Genomic DNA, 18,463 nt, shown 5'->3' with positions numbered 1-18,463 from the left:
AGGGGGAAAACAGTGGCAGCCTGAGCAGAGTGAGGGAAGGGGAAATTACAAAAAGCAGGAAGGGGGTTGGTTCATGTGTATCAGGGCTTGCTAACTGTCATTAATTACAGTTAGGCCCTAGGCCCCTGCCCTTCCAGGGACCCCAGGAGACAGATGTGGGCTAGGACAGACAGTAAATTCTTTTGGCAGCAAGTTTTCTCAGGCAGGCACTTTAAGGGAGACTAGTGCCATCCTGGGGATGTGACCTTGAGCTATTGGAATTGTGTGAGTATTGGTTCAAGTCTTTATAAGCCAAGGTCGAGGCTTGGTTGAGACTAAGGCTCAGAGGAACCTGGCTAGAGGCTGGTCAAAAAGAGACTTTGGAACTCAGTGGAAGCTCCAAAGTGGCAGTAAGCCCCCACTTTCTTGTGATAAAGTCACTGCTGTATGTTAACTGTTGTAGAGAGAGCTTGATTTTAAAATCTTAACTGAAAGAAAAATATGAAAAATTATGCTGTTGTGTTTCAGGGTCGAGACCTGGACTGTAAAATTCAGGAATATAAAAAAGCTGGCAAAACCTTTCCAGAAAGTCAAATAATAGAATGGTTTATCCAGCTATTGCTAGGAGTTGACTACATACATGAAAGGTATGTTCATTTGTTACTGATGGACTTGATTTTAAGTCATGTTTGAACTTGAAAAATGAATTTTTTGGGGGTAGAATTGAAAAGATGCAAGTCCAAAGGTAAATGACCCAGTAGTTAAACATCTATAATATGCTTTTCCATGAGAAAACTGTTGAATGACTCAATATAAAAGATTTACTTGAATAGCCTTTTTTGTTGTTCTAGAAATCAAGTTGGCCTTGAATACAAGGCAGAAACATGTATTAAACACATTCTCATATATCTGATGATATCCTGTGATTATAAGCAATTCTCAGATACTTTTAGCATACTATGAATTTATTATATCTTAGAATAAGCTTGAACTATAAATATCTAGCATACTCTAAATGAATTGCATGGTCACTCTAGAATGTGTCATTGCAGAAGTTAGCTGCGTTCACATCCCAAGCTAAGTGATGAGGCAGAAGATACTCTTGGGCTTCAGAGAGATACTCAGACTAAAAGTCAGTTTTGACATGAAATATCTAATACTGAAGGTCAAAGTATGTTTAAGTTCAATTGTAGTTTGCAATTATAATCTCTGTCTTAAAAATATATTTTAAAACTTTTAATTGTATTCCCCATAGGTTAAAAGTAATAGTTTTTGCATGTTTTAGAGACCCATAAAATGGTACAACTATGTTTGAAAAGGTGAACATACAGAAACAAAAGTAGATACCATGAAATGTCCATAGTACATCTTTCAATTTAGGACTGTGTGGAACATTCTTCTTGAACAAAGGTTGAAATTTAGAGAGTACATCAAGGTCTGGCTATCTATGGATTTCGGATAGCTCAAATATGTTGCCTATGGTTTCTGAATGCATAAAAAGTAACCAGATTATACTGAGCTTTGCATGTATCTTCTAAACACATGTTGGATAATACAAATAGGCACTGATTTATTGACAACTTGTAACAATCTTTTGAATTTTGTCAAATTATCCTAAGAAAAGGTGATAAAAGTATATCAAGTAATCTTTTAATAAACTATGCAGAGCTGCTGAATGTAGGGCATATGTATATACAGTTACACTGGAATTTCTTTTATTTTCTTTACTATTCCATGGCACATTTGTAAGCTTATACATAAGGAAATATGTATATGTTACATATATATATATGTCACTTTCATATATAAAGTGAAAACTTCTGTGTTCTATATGCAAAATATGCAAAATATAAAAGTGAAATCTAGTTGATTTAGGAACGAAATATTTGCAATACATTTGGTGTGCTTAATAGTTGAAGTAATGAGTTTAAAGTAATCCTTCAAAGAGAGGATTCAAATTTTTTTTAATCCTTCGACATTTTAAGAAAGTCATTAAATGGGGCTAAATGTTTGAATATTTGTGTATCTGTGTTCCTGAAATTCTGTCCTTTGTGATTCAGGTAATAAATGATTGCTTATTTATTATGTTATTATAACCAATTATTATAAAGGTTTTCTGTATAGACAGAGAAATTTCAATCATATTTAAGTTCATTTATTCATTTATTAAATAGAGATAAATTAAAAATAAGTCCTAACATTAAAGAGCTATTAGATTAGTAAACTAGCAGAGATAAAAAAAAAAAAAAACATGTACCCAAATAACTCTGTCACATGATGGATATACCAGCTGCAGAATCTCTGCCACATACTGTATTATATAGCCCTGGGCAGGCCCTTTGCCTCTCTGAGCCTTTGTTTTCTCATTTGTAAAATAGGGATAATAGTGGGACTCTCCTGCTTACGTATAGAACTATAGGGAATATGCATTGAGATGTTATACATGTAAAACCTTTGTAGTCTGCTAAGAGCTCTGTAAGTGTTGCTTGGAGTTATAACTTAATATAGAAATGAAAGCATAGCCACCAGAAGGGCAAAAAAAAAAAAAAACAAAGCAAAACAAAACTCTGACAATAACAGTTCTGACAAGAATGTGGAGCTACTGGAGGTTACATTGCTGGTATAATCACTTTAGAAAAATGTTTGGTAGTACTTCCAAACCTAAACATTCAAATACCCTGTGACCCGCTAATTCTCTTCTTAAGGTGAAAAATGAGTTCCTATGTCAAAAAAGAGACATGTACAAAATGTCCGTAGAAGCCTTATTTGTATTCGCTAAAACACTGAGAAATGTCAATTTTTAGTAGAATGGTTAAATAAACTGTGGTATAATCTTAAAATGGAATACTACTCTGCAATAAAAGAAGAACATAAATTGATATGTATGACTAGATGAATTTCAAAGACGTGATGGATGAAAGAAGCTAGATGCAAAAGAGTGCATACTATGTGATTCCATATGAGGTTTAAAAACCTTTATATGAGGTTCAAAACAAACAAAACTAATCTGAGATTAACTAACGCAATCTCAGGATAGAGATTACCCTTTGAAGGGGATTTTGACTGAAAGGGGGCACAAAGAAACTTCTGGGATGCTGGAAGTGTTCTTTATCTTGACCCGAGTGGATGATTACAAGGATGATAAATTCATCAAGCTTAAGATTTATGTATTTTAATGTAAATTATACTTTAATTAAAACAAATTATAAGAATGCCAAGAAAAGTACACCTTAAGTGCTATAGGAGACCAAGAAAAGGGATAATGATGCTACTTGGGAGCATCAATGAAGATCTTGGAAGAAATGACATTTGACCCAAAGTAGATTTTGAATAAGGTAAAAGATGAATCTGAGCTTTCCAGGATTAGTGAACAGAGTTAGCAAAGGCACAGAGCTCTGCACAGAAAATCATGGCACCTTCAGAGTGAAAGATGAGTAGTTCAGTTGGAATGGCTCTTAGGGTATATGAATGAAGTTGTGAGGAAAGATATGTTGACATCAAGTTGCAGAGGGCTTTATTTTGTAGTATACACAATAATGCCACAGAAACCTTTTGAGTGGAACTATGATCAGAACTTCAGGAAGACTGGATGATAAATTATAGAGAGGAAAGAGAGGAACTCAGGATATTTGTCTGAAACCTTTTATAATATCCATACATGAGGTTGTAGGACCTGAAATAATATGACAGTAGTGGGCAGGACATGGATATGACAGTTAACTTGATAAGTTCAAATAACTGGAGTTGGATATGTGAGATGTGATAAGAGAAGGTCAAGGATGAACACAAGTTTCATTATCCATGGGTGAGAAGTTGAAAAGATAGATTTGAAGCAATGCTGAATATCCTGGGTGAAATATGGAGAGAATGAGACAAGAAAGGGTGGGGAAGGGAGAGAGAGGGGGTGAGGATGGCAGGGAGGGAGAGAAAAGGAAAGAGAAGGAGAGAGAAGAAAGGAAGGGAGGGAGGGAGGAAGGTAAGGGAAGAAAGGAAGGAAGGAAGGAAGGAAGGAAGGAAGGAAGGAAGGAAGGAAGGAAGGTTAGTAAGTTACAAGTGAGGCCCTAGATATTGGGAAAACACCAAAATTTGTCTGTTTGAGTTCTTCCAATATCCGATCCTTGAAACAAAAACTGGGTTGTAAGAAGTTTAGGGAGCAATTTCATGAAACAGAAATCAGTGAGTGGGGAGAGTGAGTGAGATGGGGAAATGAGAAAAACCATACGGGGGCATATTATTGCTGCTGTCAGGAGAGGGATCTAGAGGCAACTTTCTTTTAAATGTTTTAAGCTAGGGGCTCCTCTTTTTGCGTTCTTTCAGAGCTTTTATGAAATTTCTTGACCATTTGTAACTATTTTCTAGCACAATTATGAATTTTCTTTTGAAAAATTCCTTATATTTCTGGGAGTTTTGGGTGGGAAGGGGAGGCAGTTATCACTATCTAGATCAATTCTCTAAATTAGTTTTTTGTGGGTTTTGAGTTTAGCTGACACACAGTTTCAGGTGTACAACATAGTGATTCTACAAGTTTATGCATTGTACTCTGCTCACCACAAGCGATCTCCAGAACAGTTTTTAAATGGAGAAATGCTATATGTTATTCCTGATAATAAATATATCATATACTTTTCACTTCTGTTAGTTTTCAATATGTAATATATATAGGTCTAATTATGTCTCCTACAGAAAATAAACTATCTCTTGGACAACCTAGGAGAAATGGATAGATTCCTAGAAACCTATAACCTACCAAAATGGAGGCAGGAAGAAATTGAAAATTTGAACAGACCGATTACCTATAAAGAAATTGAATCAGTAATCAAAAATCTCCCAACAAACAAAAGTCCAGGACCAGATAGCTTCATAGGTAAATCTTACCAGATATTTAAAATTCTTCTCAAACTTTTCCAAAAAATAGAAGAGGAAGGAAAATCTCCAAGTTGATTCTATTAGGCCAGCATTACCCTGATACCAAAACCAGATAAAAGACACAACAACAACAACAAAAAGAGAACTACAGGCTAATATTTCTGATGAACATAGATACAGAAATCTTCAACAAAATGTTAGCAGACTGAATCCAACAATACATTAAAAAAAAATCATTCACCATGATCAAGTGGCATTTATTCCTGGGTTGCAAAGGTGGTTCAGTATTCAAAAATCAATCAACATGATACCTCACATCAATAAGAGAAAGGATAAAAACCATATGGTCATTTCAATAAATGGAGAAAAAGCATTTGACAAAGCGCAACATCCATTCATGTTAAAAACCCTTAAGTAGGTTTAAAGGGAACATATCTCAACATAATAAGGGCCTTAACTGAAAGACTCACAGCTAACATCATACTCAGTGGTGAAAAACTGAGAGCTTTTCCCCTAAGGTCAGGCACAAGACAAGGATGTCTACCCTCACCACCTTTTTAAAAAGGGATTTAATTTATTTTATTTATTTATTTATTTATTTATTTATTTATTTATTTATTTATTTATTTTAGAGAGAGGGAGAGCATGAGTAGAAGGAAAGAATCTCAAGAACATGAACTTCCTCTCCATGCTGAGGATGGAACCCGATGTTCTATGCTCAATCTCATGACCCTGAGGTTGCGACATGAGCTGAAACCCAAGAATGCATGCTTAACTGAGTGAGCCTCCCTGGCTCCCCTCCCCCCACTTCACCACTTTTATATAACATAGTACTGGAAGCCCTAGCCATAACAATCAGACAACAAAACAAATACAACAACAACAAAACAACAAAAACAACAAAACAACAAAACAACAACAAAAACTAATAAAGGACATCTCAATTGGTAAGGAAGAAGTAAAACTTTCACTATTTGCAGATTACATGATACCCAAAAGAAAACCCAAAAGACTTCTCCAAAAACTACTAAAACTGATAAATGATTTCAGTGAAGTCAAGGATACAAAATCAATGTACAGAAATCTGTTGCATTTTTATATACCAGTAATGAAGCAGCAGAAAGAGAAATTAAGAAAACAATCCCATTTATACTTGTACCCAAAGTAATAAGATATCTAGGAATAAACCTAACCAAAGAGGTGAAAGACCTGTACTCTGAAAAGTATAAAACATTGATTAAAAAACTGAAGACAATACAAGGAACTGGAAAGACATTCTATGCTCGTGGGTTGGAAGAACAAATATTGTTAAAAGTACTGTCCAAAGCAATCTACACATGTAATGCAATCCCTGTCAAAATACTAACAGCATTTTTTCACAGAGCTACAACAATTCTAAAATTTGTATGGAAACACAGAAGACCCCGAATAGCCAAAGCAATCTTGAAAAAGAAAATCAAAGCTGGAGGTATCACATACGTCAAGTTATATTATAAAGCTGTAGTAATCAAAACAGTATGATACTGACACAAACATAGATCAATAGTACAGAACAGAAAGCCCAAAATAAATCCACAGTTGTATGGTTAGTTAATCTTCAACAAAGGAGGAAAGAATATCCAATATGAAAAAGACAGTCTCTTCAACAAATGGTGTTGGGAAAACTAGACAGTGGCATGCAAAGTAATGAAACTGGACCACTTTCTTACACCATATGCAAAAATAAACTCAATGTGGATTAAGTACCTATTTGTGAGACCTGAAACCATAAAAACCCTAGAAGAAAGCACAGACAATAATTTATCGGATATCAGCTGTAACATCTTTCTAGATATGTCTCCTGAGGCAAGGGAAACAAAAGCAAAAATAAACTATAGGGACACTTCAAAATAAAAAGCTTCTGCACAGCAAAGGAAACAACCAACAGAACTAAAAGGCAACGTATGGAATGGGAGAACATATGACATATCCAATAAAGGGTTAGTATCCAAAATATGTAAAGAACTTATACAACTCAACACCCAAAAACAAATAATCCAATTTAAAAATGGACACAAGACATACACACACACTTCTCCAAAGACATACAGGTGACCAAACAGACACATGAAAAGATGCTCAACATCATTCATGATCAGGGAAATGCAAATCAAAACCATTGAGATATCACTTCATACATGTCTGAAGTGCTGAAGTCTAAAACATAAGAAATATAAGTGTTGATGAGGATGTGGAGAAAAAGGAACCATTGTGCACTGTTGGTGGGAATGCAAATAGGTATAGCCACTGTGGAAGACAGTTTGGAGGTTCCTCAAAAAAAATCAATAATAGAACTACCCTACAATCCAGTAATTGCACTACAGGGTATTTACCCAAAGAATACAAAAATACGAATTCGAAAGGATGCATGCATCCCTGTTTATTGCAGCACTATTTACAAAAAAAGCCAAATTATGAAAGCACCCTAAGTGTCTATCAATAGACGAATGGATAAAGAAGTAGGGTGGTTTTGTGTGTGTGTGTGTGTGTGTGTGTGTGTGTGTAATATCATTCAGCCGTAAAAAGAATGAAATCTTGCAATTTACAACAACATGGATGGATCTAGAGAATATAATGCTAATGAAATAAGCCAGTGAGAGAAAGACAAATACCATATGATTTCACTCATATGTAGAATTTAAGAAACTAGGCAAATGAGCAAAGGCAAAAAAAAAAAAAAGAGAGAGAGAAACCAAGAAACAGATTATTGACTATAGATAGCAAACTGTTGGTTACCAGAGGGGAGGTGGGTGAGTAGGGGTAGGTGAAATAGGTGATGGGAATTAAGAGTACACTTATTTTGATAAACACTGAATAATATATGGAATTATTGAATCACAATATTGTATACCCGAAATGAATATACACTGTATGTTAGCTATACTGGAATTAAAACTTCTAAAAATAATTAATTAAAAAATAAACTATCTTAATTATCTGTTCTTAAAGCAATCTAAGTCCAAAAGAATGATTCTATTAGCATACAGTATAGATACTTAGAAATAATGATATATAAAGCTGAGAATATTAAGTGTTACTAAAAGCTTCCTTGAGAATAAGACACTAAAACTTTCTGCTGAAGGAAGTCATGTTGTATGAACAAAACCCCCCAATTTCAGTGGCTTACAGCAACAATTTCTTGCTCATGTTGGCAGCTGCAGATCAGCTGCAAGTCAGCTCTACCTGTCTTCCTATTCCGGTATCAAAACTGAAGGAGCTGTTCCCATGTGGGACATGCTTTTCTCATGGCAGATGGAAAAGCAAGAGAGTTAGCAGAAATACTATCTGCTAACCTGCTATTGACCAGAGCAAGTCACATGACCAAACCCAATGTCAGAAGAGTGGAGGAGCCTATCCCTCCTGAAGGGAACATTCACTAGAAGCCGGAAGGGGTGTGACTATTTGGGAACAAGAGTACAGCCTACCACAATGCTTCATTCAGCTTTCAAATCAAATCTTTTAAACCATAACCAATGAAAATAGGGATCTAGGGGATCCCTGGGTGGCTCAGTGGTTTAGCGCCTGCCTTTGGCCCAGGGCACGATCCTGGAGTCCTGGGATCGAGTCCCGCATTGGGCTCCCTGCATGGAGCCTGCTTCTCCCTCTGCCTGTGTCTCTGCCTCTCTCTCTCTCTCTCTCTGTCTCTCATGAATAAATAAGTAGAATCTTTTAAAAAATAAATAAATAAAATGTATTTTGAAAATTATATAGATTGCATAAGTTGTGAAAAGTATCTTGGAAACAATACATGTGAGGAAGTTAGGTTTTGTTCCTCTGTTGCAGGTGATAGTTAATTAGTGCAGGTGATAGTTAATTTTATTTTATTTTATTTTATTTTTTTATTTTTATTTTTATTTTTTTTATTTTTTATTTTTTGGTGATAGTTAATTTTATGTGTCAACTTGAGTGGGCTGTGGGGTGTCCAGATTAAACATTGCTTCTGAGTGTGTCTGTAAGGGTGTTTCTGATGAGATCAGTATTTGAATCAGTGAACGTGGTAGATTGCCCTCTCTAATGTGGTTGGCCACCATCCAATCCCTTGGGGCCCCAGTTAGAATAAAAGGAAGAGGAAGGAGGAACTTATCCCCTTTTTCCTGCCTTGAACTGGGACTTATCTTCTGTCCTCAAACTGAGACTCAGACCATCAATTCCCCTGGTTGTTAGGTCTGTAGGCCCAGACCAAGTTATGCCACCAGCTTCCCTGGGTCTCCAGCTTGGAGATTGTGGAGTTTCTCAGGCTCCATAGTTGTATGAGCCAACTCCTTATCATAAATCTCCATATCTATCTATATCTATATCTATATTCTAGTCTCTTGGTTCTGTTTCTCTGGAGAACCCTGTCTAATACAGTACATCAGCAGAAGAGATCAAGAAGACCCTGGAAGAGCTAAGAAAAATTAGGTTACAGAAGAAACAAAGATTTTGTTTACTCTTTTGGAGCTGTCCTATACTTATTTTAATTTGGTTTATTTATACATTTGTAATATGCTAAATGTATGGCATATGGCATAAACACTTATAAATAATGATGCCAGAAGCTGAATATATTCACAGTTCACTATAAGCTATCTTGAGAATGTAGCACTAAAAACTTATTCTTCCCTGTGGGCCTGAACCTCTGGCACACAAGAAGGATGTACATTTTTAAAAGATGTTTGTGTTCTGAGGCTCCTTACCAACTCACTCAAGCTTCCATATGCTGGTCCAGTAATTGAGGGACTTTGGAACCTTGGACAAAGCTAGAACCGTCTGGTCTCTGAAAGTGCAATCCTATAGCCTTTCTTCTCTTTGATCCAATTAATCAGCTAATATTTATTTTATTATTATTATTTTTTAAAATCAGCTAATATTTATTTATTATTATTTATTTTATTTATTTTATTTTTTATTTTTTATTTTTATTTATGATAGTCACAGAGAGAGAGAGGCAGAGACATAGGCAGAGGGAGAAGCAGGCTCCACGCACCGGGAGCCTGACGTGGGATTCGATCCCGGGTCCCCAGGATCGCGCCCTGGGCCAAAGGCAGGCGCCAAACCGCTGAGCCACCCAGGGATCCCCTATTTATTATTTTTTAAAAGATTTTATTTATTTATTCATTCATAAGAGACATAGAGAGAGAGAGAAGCAGAGACATAGGCAGAGGGAGAAGCAGGCTCCATGCAGGGAGCCTGATGTGGGACTCGATCCCGGGTCTCCAGGATCACACCCTGGGCCAAAGGCAGGCGGTAAACCACTGAGCCACCCAGGGATCCCCTCAGCTAATATTTAAAACAGCATCTTTTTTGGATGCCACAGGATTGGGCATAAGGGAATTCCTTGGGGACAGAAACAATGTCTTGCTCATCTTTTTTTTTTTTTGCCCCCAGTGCTAATTTGGAGACCACTAAACAAAACAAACAAAAACCTCCAAGTCATTCCTGTTGAAGAGGAAAGAGTCCAGTTAGCCTGGATTCTTTAAGATGAGGGATAGGGTTGCCTTTCCGCAGAGAACCCATTTGTTGGTGATCTTGAGGCCTTGCTGATTTTGATGCTTTCACAGTGGAGGACAGACTGAGGCTGGGGCACTTTCCCTAAGATGACTGCCTCATCACCTGGCAGCCCACACAGTTTCCCTGCCAGCTTGGTATTGCACTAGAATGGCTAAATATGTCCTGAGAGGTGGCATCAGTGAATTCCTGAGGACGGAAAAGCAGAAAGAAGTTATGATGTTTGTGGTGTTACTGGTGGTTTCCTCCTTTCTCCTGAAGTTACTGTTGGTGCCAGTACCTTTGGTAAGAAGAGTTTGCCATCCACCCTGAGACCAGACTTAATTTCCTATCATCTGAGCTATTTTATAACTCCATAGAGTCAGAGATTAACTTGAATATTTTTGTCTAGAAGAGATGCAAATATTTTTTGTTCGTTGGAATAGATCAGATAACTCTGGGGATCTGATTTATGGCCCTGTTGGCTACTATCCAATTTTGTACCTAACCTAGCTATCCTCTTATAAATACTTTAGCTTGTCAAAGATTCTTTGACTCTGTTTTAACATCTTACTAGTTTCCTCATTGATTAATGAATCATTAATCATGTGTCTCTCATGAATAAATAAATAAAATCTTTTAAAAAATCAAATCTGAGAAATAATAAGGTGACTAATAATACAGACAATTTATATAAAACCTTTCTTCTAAAGAGCTCATAGTAGCCCTTCATCTGTTACTTCCTATGTCCCATTACCATGTCTCTAGGAGTGATAGGTTCTCTCATTTCTAAGTTTCCTGAGGCCTGAGAGATAAGTGACCAGCTAACATTAGAAGACAGTTGTGCTCAAGTACACAGCAGAGCTCCTGCCTCCATCTCCTGCATCAGGCCATTTGCTACATCCTTATGTCTACATCCTTCATCAATTAGTGAAAAATCTGTGACATGTTTATTTTATATTTTCATGATATTCATAATTTTACCTTTTTACCTTTTTGAAAATTATGCTTTGACATTGGCCAGAATTTGGTCATACCACATACCTAAACTGGTCACCCTTAAAGGGAAAAAGAAATTACCTCAGTACATTTCCTATAATACCCTCCAAATTTACTCCCTTCCCTCCTCATTGCCCTTACCTACTGGACTGAAGAGGGATGAGAAAATCAAGACTTGGAGAGGCTAGATAATTTGTCCAAGGTAACACAGCCTAGGAGTAGGAACAGAGTCTTTTGGGGTCTGTTTGACCCTACAAAGTATGATAGTTCTGTTTTACTCATGGTAAACGCTCAATAAATATATGTTGATTTTTAAAGCACTATCCTTGGCACAAAGATGAATACCATCTAGTGGGGCTTGTTCATTAATTTATATTCCCATAACATCTAGAGCTGGGCTCTGTGTAAGTATGATGTTGGCTACTTAAAGATTTAAGGCAAAACAATTATATGTAACAAATAGAGGGTTAAATAAAATTTGGCCTCTTCTATGCTCACTCTTGTGGTTCTCTTGGTATTGCAGGAACTGTTGGGCACCTACACAATGACCATTCTCCTGCTTTTTTCCCTTGATAACAGAACCCCATGAGTCCTGGGGAGGCTGGGCCCTCCTCAGTCCGGTAGGTAAGGGCAAGTAGCATAGCACTTTAGGTAAGAACTGGGGGTTATTTATTTGCCCTGAAAAGAACTGGCCCAGACCTGTGTTGTCCACTTTTATTCTTCCCTTTCCTCTCCACTCTTGAAAACATTCCTTATTCCCCTCTAATTCTCTGAAGCCTTTAGGAGATAAAGATTATTTTGAATTAGAGGAAACTCATCATTCTCAATTCTTCGCTTTATGTACAATTCTAATAGCATTCCCTGTTAGAACGTATGGCCATTTGTTTCCATGAAGTAAAGTAAATGGACTTACTGAATGGCTTTTCTTTGGTGCTGCTCCTCAGTCATGATTTACAGTTTCACTCTGGATGGCTGAGGTCTGACCACTGTACCAAGGTAACATTGTTACACCTGTATTACCACTAATTGTAATAGTAAAAAATCAATTATTTTTTTAACTGATATTTCTAGCATTAACGGATACCAGTACAATTTTGTGGGCATGTATATTCAGGAGCAGGCATTTGTTTGAAGAGAAGTTTGCTTCTGAATGTGAATGTCTATATTGGTAACTATAATTATAAATAATTTTTAATAAAGTGATAAGAACTGGGTTCCCTTTTGCCATCTTTTATAGTTATTTGTATACTTTTCCTTTATGTCCCAACTTGATTGTAAGCATTATGGGATACATGGCCTTGTCTTAAGAATTGTTATATTTTTCACGTTATGTAGTATATAGCACATAGCATGTAGTTGGCACTCATTAATTGTTTTTTCAGATTAATAAATGAGCCCCACAAGATGGTACTCATTTTTGTTCAAAGGATAATGTTTCTAAAATTAATGTACATTTATTGAGCCTCTACCATGAGTAAAGAACAGTGTGGAAGAAGAAAAAATTATACATCCTTGGCCTGAGATTTTGCCAAGGCTTCTGGAGGCATCAGTATAGCCAGGTCTTTAGTTTCTCATAGGTCACATATAGGATTTAACATTCTATTCTGGAAGCAGTGCAGACCCATGGAAAGCTTTTAAGTTAGGGGTTCAAGAGCAGATTTTAATTTTATAAAGCCACGTCCCTGTTCCCAGCTTGAGTCTCAGGGATACTGCTCTCAAATTTGGGTCTCCTATATAGGCTTGTCGATATACCATAGCAATTGATGTGTATTATAATCATGAATTGTTAAAAAATATCCTTTGTTGTGAAGTCGGGGAATTATATAGTCCATTTTGGAAAAATGCCAATCAAAAATGGTTTGAAAAGTTCAGGCACATGTAAACCCAAGGATTCAATCAAGTTTAACCTACCAGTTTAATTAAATGTTTATAGGTTACAGGAATAATATAGTCAGGTAGAATACAGATCTTGTAGAGCTTATAATTTAGCAAGCATGATTGGTCAATTGTAGAATATGATGTGAAAAGAAGAACAGAAGTAGGAGAGTATATCTAACTTGCTGATAGAAGAAGGAATGGTGGTTAAGAATTAGCAGAAAGTGATATATATAGTGGAATCCTTTCCTAAGGTTGGGCCTCTAGGAAACACTCCAGGGCAAGGATTGAAACCTGCCTTGGATGGTGTAGACCCAGGTTAATGAAAGTGAGGACAGATTGAACGGAGGTGAGGATGTGAAGCAGAGAATTATGTGTTACTGTATTGGCCGTCAATTCACAAAGAGCTGGAGAAAGACAATAGCAGGTTGCTTGGCAGGGATATTCATATGGCTTATAGGCACATGGGTAGCATGTCTTGGGGAGAAAAAGAAAAACTATTTGCCTAGCTTCTTTCTCCTCTTGTCTCCTATTCCAAAGGAATTAACTCCCTTGCACGTTTAGGTTGTCATCTAGTTACTTACATTGCCAATTGGTATGCTTGATTCCATGTCCTGCAATGTGGTATTTCATCCTAGTCCAGATGTGGCAGGAACCTGAGGGTCTGGCATCCCCAGACAAGTGACTAATTGGCCTCCAGTACCAGTGTCTTTGGAAGGAAGGGGATAATCAAGGATTCCAAGGAGGTACATGACGTTTGTATCCAATACATTCCTGAAGGACAGACAGGATTCTGAGAGGCAGAGATGAAAGAGGAAGGCATTTTAATATGAGCAGTGACATGAAGGAAGAAGCATGTGTGCTGTATTTAAGATAAAGCAAGTGCCTTGTTGGCTTCAGCAGAGATGTGACAATTTCTTAGCCCATATTTTCTTGGCTTATAGTTATTCTTGAGTTTTTTCCCTTTTAAAGGGTACTTCAAATATATAACTAAATGTTTATTCTTTCATTAGATTTTTTTGTGTGTGTGAATAAATAGGTGGAAGAGGAGGCTGGAAATGGAAGACTCCAAATGTGAAGCTGTTCTTGATTCAGCCAACAGTAGGGGTCCAGGAGGGTCTTGAACAGGGAGTGGGATGTGGAAGAGTGAGGGGGAAGGATGATGTAATTTAAACCATTCCCTGTAATTCATCATTCATTTCTGCTTGATAGCCTCACCCAACTTCCCTTTTGATATATTGGTGGTAGCAATAACAATAAAATCTGAGCGGTAACAGTAACAATGACTACAACCATTCCATAGCTTCATTCACATCTCTGTTCCAATGTCACTTTCTCTAAGGCCTTCCCTGACCACCTGATCTATAAACTAACATCTCCCTACCCTGCATCTATCCCCTTTCTCGCTATATTTTAATAACATTATGTTAGCTGACATCATTATATATATATATATATATACTCATTTAGTTGTTTTCTGCCTATTTGCCTTGCCAGAAAACTTCATAAACTCAGAGACTGTGTCTGTCTTGATCAGTCACTGCCAATGCCTGGCACTGTTCTAAGCACCTGATAGAGTTCTAATGTAACTTCATTGAACCATATGTGTGCTATGAGTGAACTGTATGATACTGATTCTTTGTAATCTGTTGATGCTTGTATATTGATTTTTGAAGATATTACATGCATTTTTAGAACATGCATTTTTAAGTTTTTTTGATGAAATACTCAATTTATGTGTATTAGCTCAAGCTAATTGTGTTTTTCAAATCTATAATTGTCTTACTAAAATCTATATCCTTATTAATTTTTTTGTCTACTGAATTTATAAATCACTGAGGGAAATATGTTAAACTTCCCACTATGTGGATTTGTCAATTTCTCCTTAAATTTTATTAATTTTTCATAATGTATTTAAACTTCTATCATAAGTTGCACACAAGTACAGAATTTAAAAATTTTCCCAGTAGGGGCACCTGGGTGGCTCAGCTGGTTAAGTGTGCAACTCTGGACTTTGCTCAAGTCATGATCTCAAGTTCATGAGATTGAGCCCTGGGTGTGAAGCCTGCTTAAGATTCTCTCTTTCCCTCTTCCCCATCTCAAAATAAACAAACAAACAAACAAATAAATAAATACCCAATAAATTATTGATTTATTCATTTTGTAGTGATACCCTCCTCCATTTTTTTTTTTTTTTTTTGTGATTGGGGAGAGAGAGAGTGCCTCTGCATGTGTAGGGTGGCGAAATGCAGGTGAGGAGAGGGAGAGGAAGAAAAAGAACCTCAGGCAGGGTCCATGCCCTGTGTGGAGTCCCAGCCGAGCCCCAACCAAGCTTGATCTCAATAACCCTGAGATCATGACTTGAGCCAAAATCAAGAGTTGGTTGCTTAACCAACTGAACTACCCAGGTGCCCCTGTAGTGATACTATTTATCCTTAATTTACCTCATACTGCTTTTTACCAACTTTCTTTTGCCTGGAATATCTTTTCAATCCTCTTGCTATCAACCAGTGTCCTTATGTGGGTTTTTGTGTGTGTGTGTGTGTGTGTGTGTGTGTGTGTGTGTGTGTGTTCTTTATAACAGTCCTTTTTCTCTGTGTTTTAATTCATGATTTTAGTCCACTGTGAGTAACAGTATATGGAATGTATTCCTACCATTGTATTTTGTTACACGCCTTTTTCTCCTTTCTCTGCTTTCTTTTTCTGGTTTTTGAGTGAATGGTGGGCAATATATATGAAATAGTCGAGAGATATTGGGTGATAACACTCTTCTTCTGGAGGATCTAATTTTTTTCTGAGTGGTAGTTATAGTTAGGGTAGATCACCTTGAATCAATCAGGGACTGAGTTGGTTTAAGGCTGTTTTCAGATTTTGTGAAGGCTGGTCTAGTTCCGGTTTGCCTTTATACCTGAGAAATAGCCTTTGAGGGTTTCCAAGACTCTTTCATCTTTGTGAATCTCCTAAAAGCTCTGCTTAGTTTCTAACCTCTTAGCAGCCGCCCTCTCCTTAATGTCTCCCCCTGAATAACATAGGATTCAGTAAGTGCCCCAGGAGTACAAGCCATGTAGCATGTCAGACTCACTTCTCTTTTGTTCCCTTTTTTGCTGGAAAATTTTCCCCTCGAGTCCTGGCTGCCTTTGTAGCTCTGAACTGTAGTTTTTGTACTCTGAACCCAGGAAAAGTGCTGCAAGCTCGAGGTCAGGGAATTCTCCTTCTGTCGACTGCCCTGAGAGGAACACACCATGTAGTGTTTGGCTCAGCTCAGAGAATTTCCTTTCTTTCCAGGGTCTTGGCTCCTCAAATCTTGCCTGTCCTAGTTTGCCTTAGCTGATCTCTGATATCTTCAAAGACCTGTTGTTGTTTTTCTGAATCTTACTCAGATTATACATTGTTCAAATTTTTTGGTGTCCTCTGTACAGCCATGGAAAGTGGGAGATTTGATGTGAAATGAGTTTACTCCATCATAGTTAGAAGCTAAGGTTTTATTCTTGCATTTTTAAAATTTTAATCACTTTTCCCCCTAGAAGTTCTATTTGGTTGTTTTTCACCTCAGCATTCTCTTTTTTTGGAGAGTATCCTTTTTCTATCTGATGTTCTCTTTCCTTATTTTATGATTTTAATCTCTTAAAATATACTTATTTTATTGTTTGAATCCTTTTAGATTATCTGAAAATCTCAGGAGTGTAATTTCACTGTGTGTTATCTGCTGACTCTTAGTTTGCATCTGTTTCTGCCAGATGCCCCAAGAGGGTATAAGCAGTTGAGAACCAATTTTTATGTTAATTTCTTGGCTTGGGACTTCTGAGGCCATACAGCTATTGCATATTTGACTCCCAAATGTGAGTGAGCAGAGAGATATGGTTAGGGAATAAGAAGAGAGAGATTTTTTTTCTCTGCTCAGTAGTTCAGACCTATACAGATCAACTTTCCTGTCATTTTGTTTACGTGTGAGTGAGTGTTTCTTAGGTCATTCTTTCAGTTAAGGTACGAACCACATATGGGAATCCAACATTTATATCTATATATTCCAATTCTTCACATTACATGGGCTCAAGGTCTTGACTCTTGTTTCTGTGAGACCATTAAATCCAGTCCATTGGTTACTGGGCTCAGCACAACCCCCTAGGGCAGCTGAGAAATCAGTACCTACAGCCTACTCTGATTTTCAGTTTTCTGTTTGTATAAATCCTCAGGGAGGATCCCTGGGTGGCTCAGCGGTTTAGCGCCTGCCTTTGACCCAGAGCTTGATCCTGGAGTTCCAGGATCGAGGTCCCACGTCAGGCTCCCAGCATGGAGCCTGCTTCTCCCTCCTCCTGTGTCTTTGCCTCTCTCTCTCTCTCTCTCTCTGTCTAGCATAAATAAATAAATAAATAAATAAATAAATAAATAAATAAATAAATAAATATCCTCAGGGATTTGCTTCATTTTCTTGTAAGCTTCAGTGTGCATATGTAAAGATATTTGTATACTTTATTCCACATTTTTTGGTGTTTTTTAGGTAAACATTTTCAAGTTGTCCAGTTCTCTGTAATTCCAGAAACAAAAGTCTTAACCGACGTAATTTATATTGCTGGCTTATACATGTTATCTATCATTAAATATCATCATCAACATTATTATATCTGCAAATGCATAAAAACTGAACATTTGGAGTTAATAGTTATGTAATAGGTTATAACATATTTATAGAACATATAACTATATATGTTCTATAAGAATATATTATAGAAATACATTTAACATATAATACATATTTATATATAATATATAATATGTAATAGATTATATATAATAGATTACAAAGCTTTATGATAACTGATCTATCAACCGAGTGTATAATTAGTAGGTACAGTACTATATCATGAAACATAATAAAATTTGGCCTATTGAAATAGTGTAAACTGCATCACTCTTTTCCCAACTACATGTTCTTCTGATTTTTAAACTTTTTTTTTTTTAAACTCCTATTTCCTTAGGGGGAATTAGAAAATCCTGTGGATATGCGGCTTTTAAACACTGAAAGATATATCCATGGGACTGTGTACTTACCAGTTCACATATACCCATACATAAAAATAAAAAGTTTTATATTTTGCATGAAATTTTATGTCCTTTTTTTGCTTTTTTGTAGGAAGATACTTCATCGAGACTTGAAATCGAAGAATATATTTCTGAAAAACAATCTGCTTAAAATTGGTATGATTTTAAAACATATGTGTTCCAGAAACGTGGGAGAATA

At 36.6% G+C, this 18,463-nt stretch overlaps 1 protein-coding gene across 21 annotated transcripts in view; it reads left to right on the top strand.

Moving 5' to 3' along the window:
* The window catches only part of NEK11 (NIMA related kinase 11), a 261,482-nt gene that overhangs the window by 56,933 nt on the left and 186,086 nt on the right, over nucleotides 1-18,463 (top strand). For 17 of the 21 annotated variants that reach the window (XM_072792785.1, XM_072792789.1, XM_072792787.1 and 14 more), the window contains 2 exons: nucleotides 508-626; nucleotides 18,356-18,420. In XM_072792785.1, the coding sequence (XP_072648886.1) occupies nucleotides 508-626; nucleotides 18,356-18,420 (184 nt within the window). The remainder of the gene's footprint in view (nucleotides 1-507; nucleotides 627-18,355; nucleotides 18,421-18,463) is intronic. The other 4 variants (XM_072792800.1, XM_072792797.1, XM_072792798.1 and 1 more) reach the window with 1 other exon arrangement.

Source organism: Canis lupus, chromosome 22 (assembly GCF_048164855.1).
Source record: "Canis lupus baileyi chromosome 22, mCanLup2.hap1, whole genome shotgun sequence".
In the NCBI taxonomy this organism is placed as follows: domain Eukaryota; kingdom Metazoa; phylum Chordata; class Mammalia; order Carnivora; family Canidae; genus Canis; species Canis lupus.
This window is presented reverse-complemented; position numbering and strand designations above follow the sequence as displayed.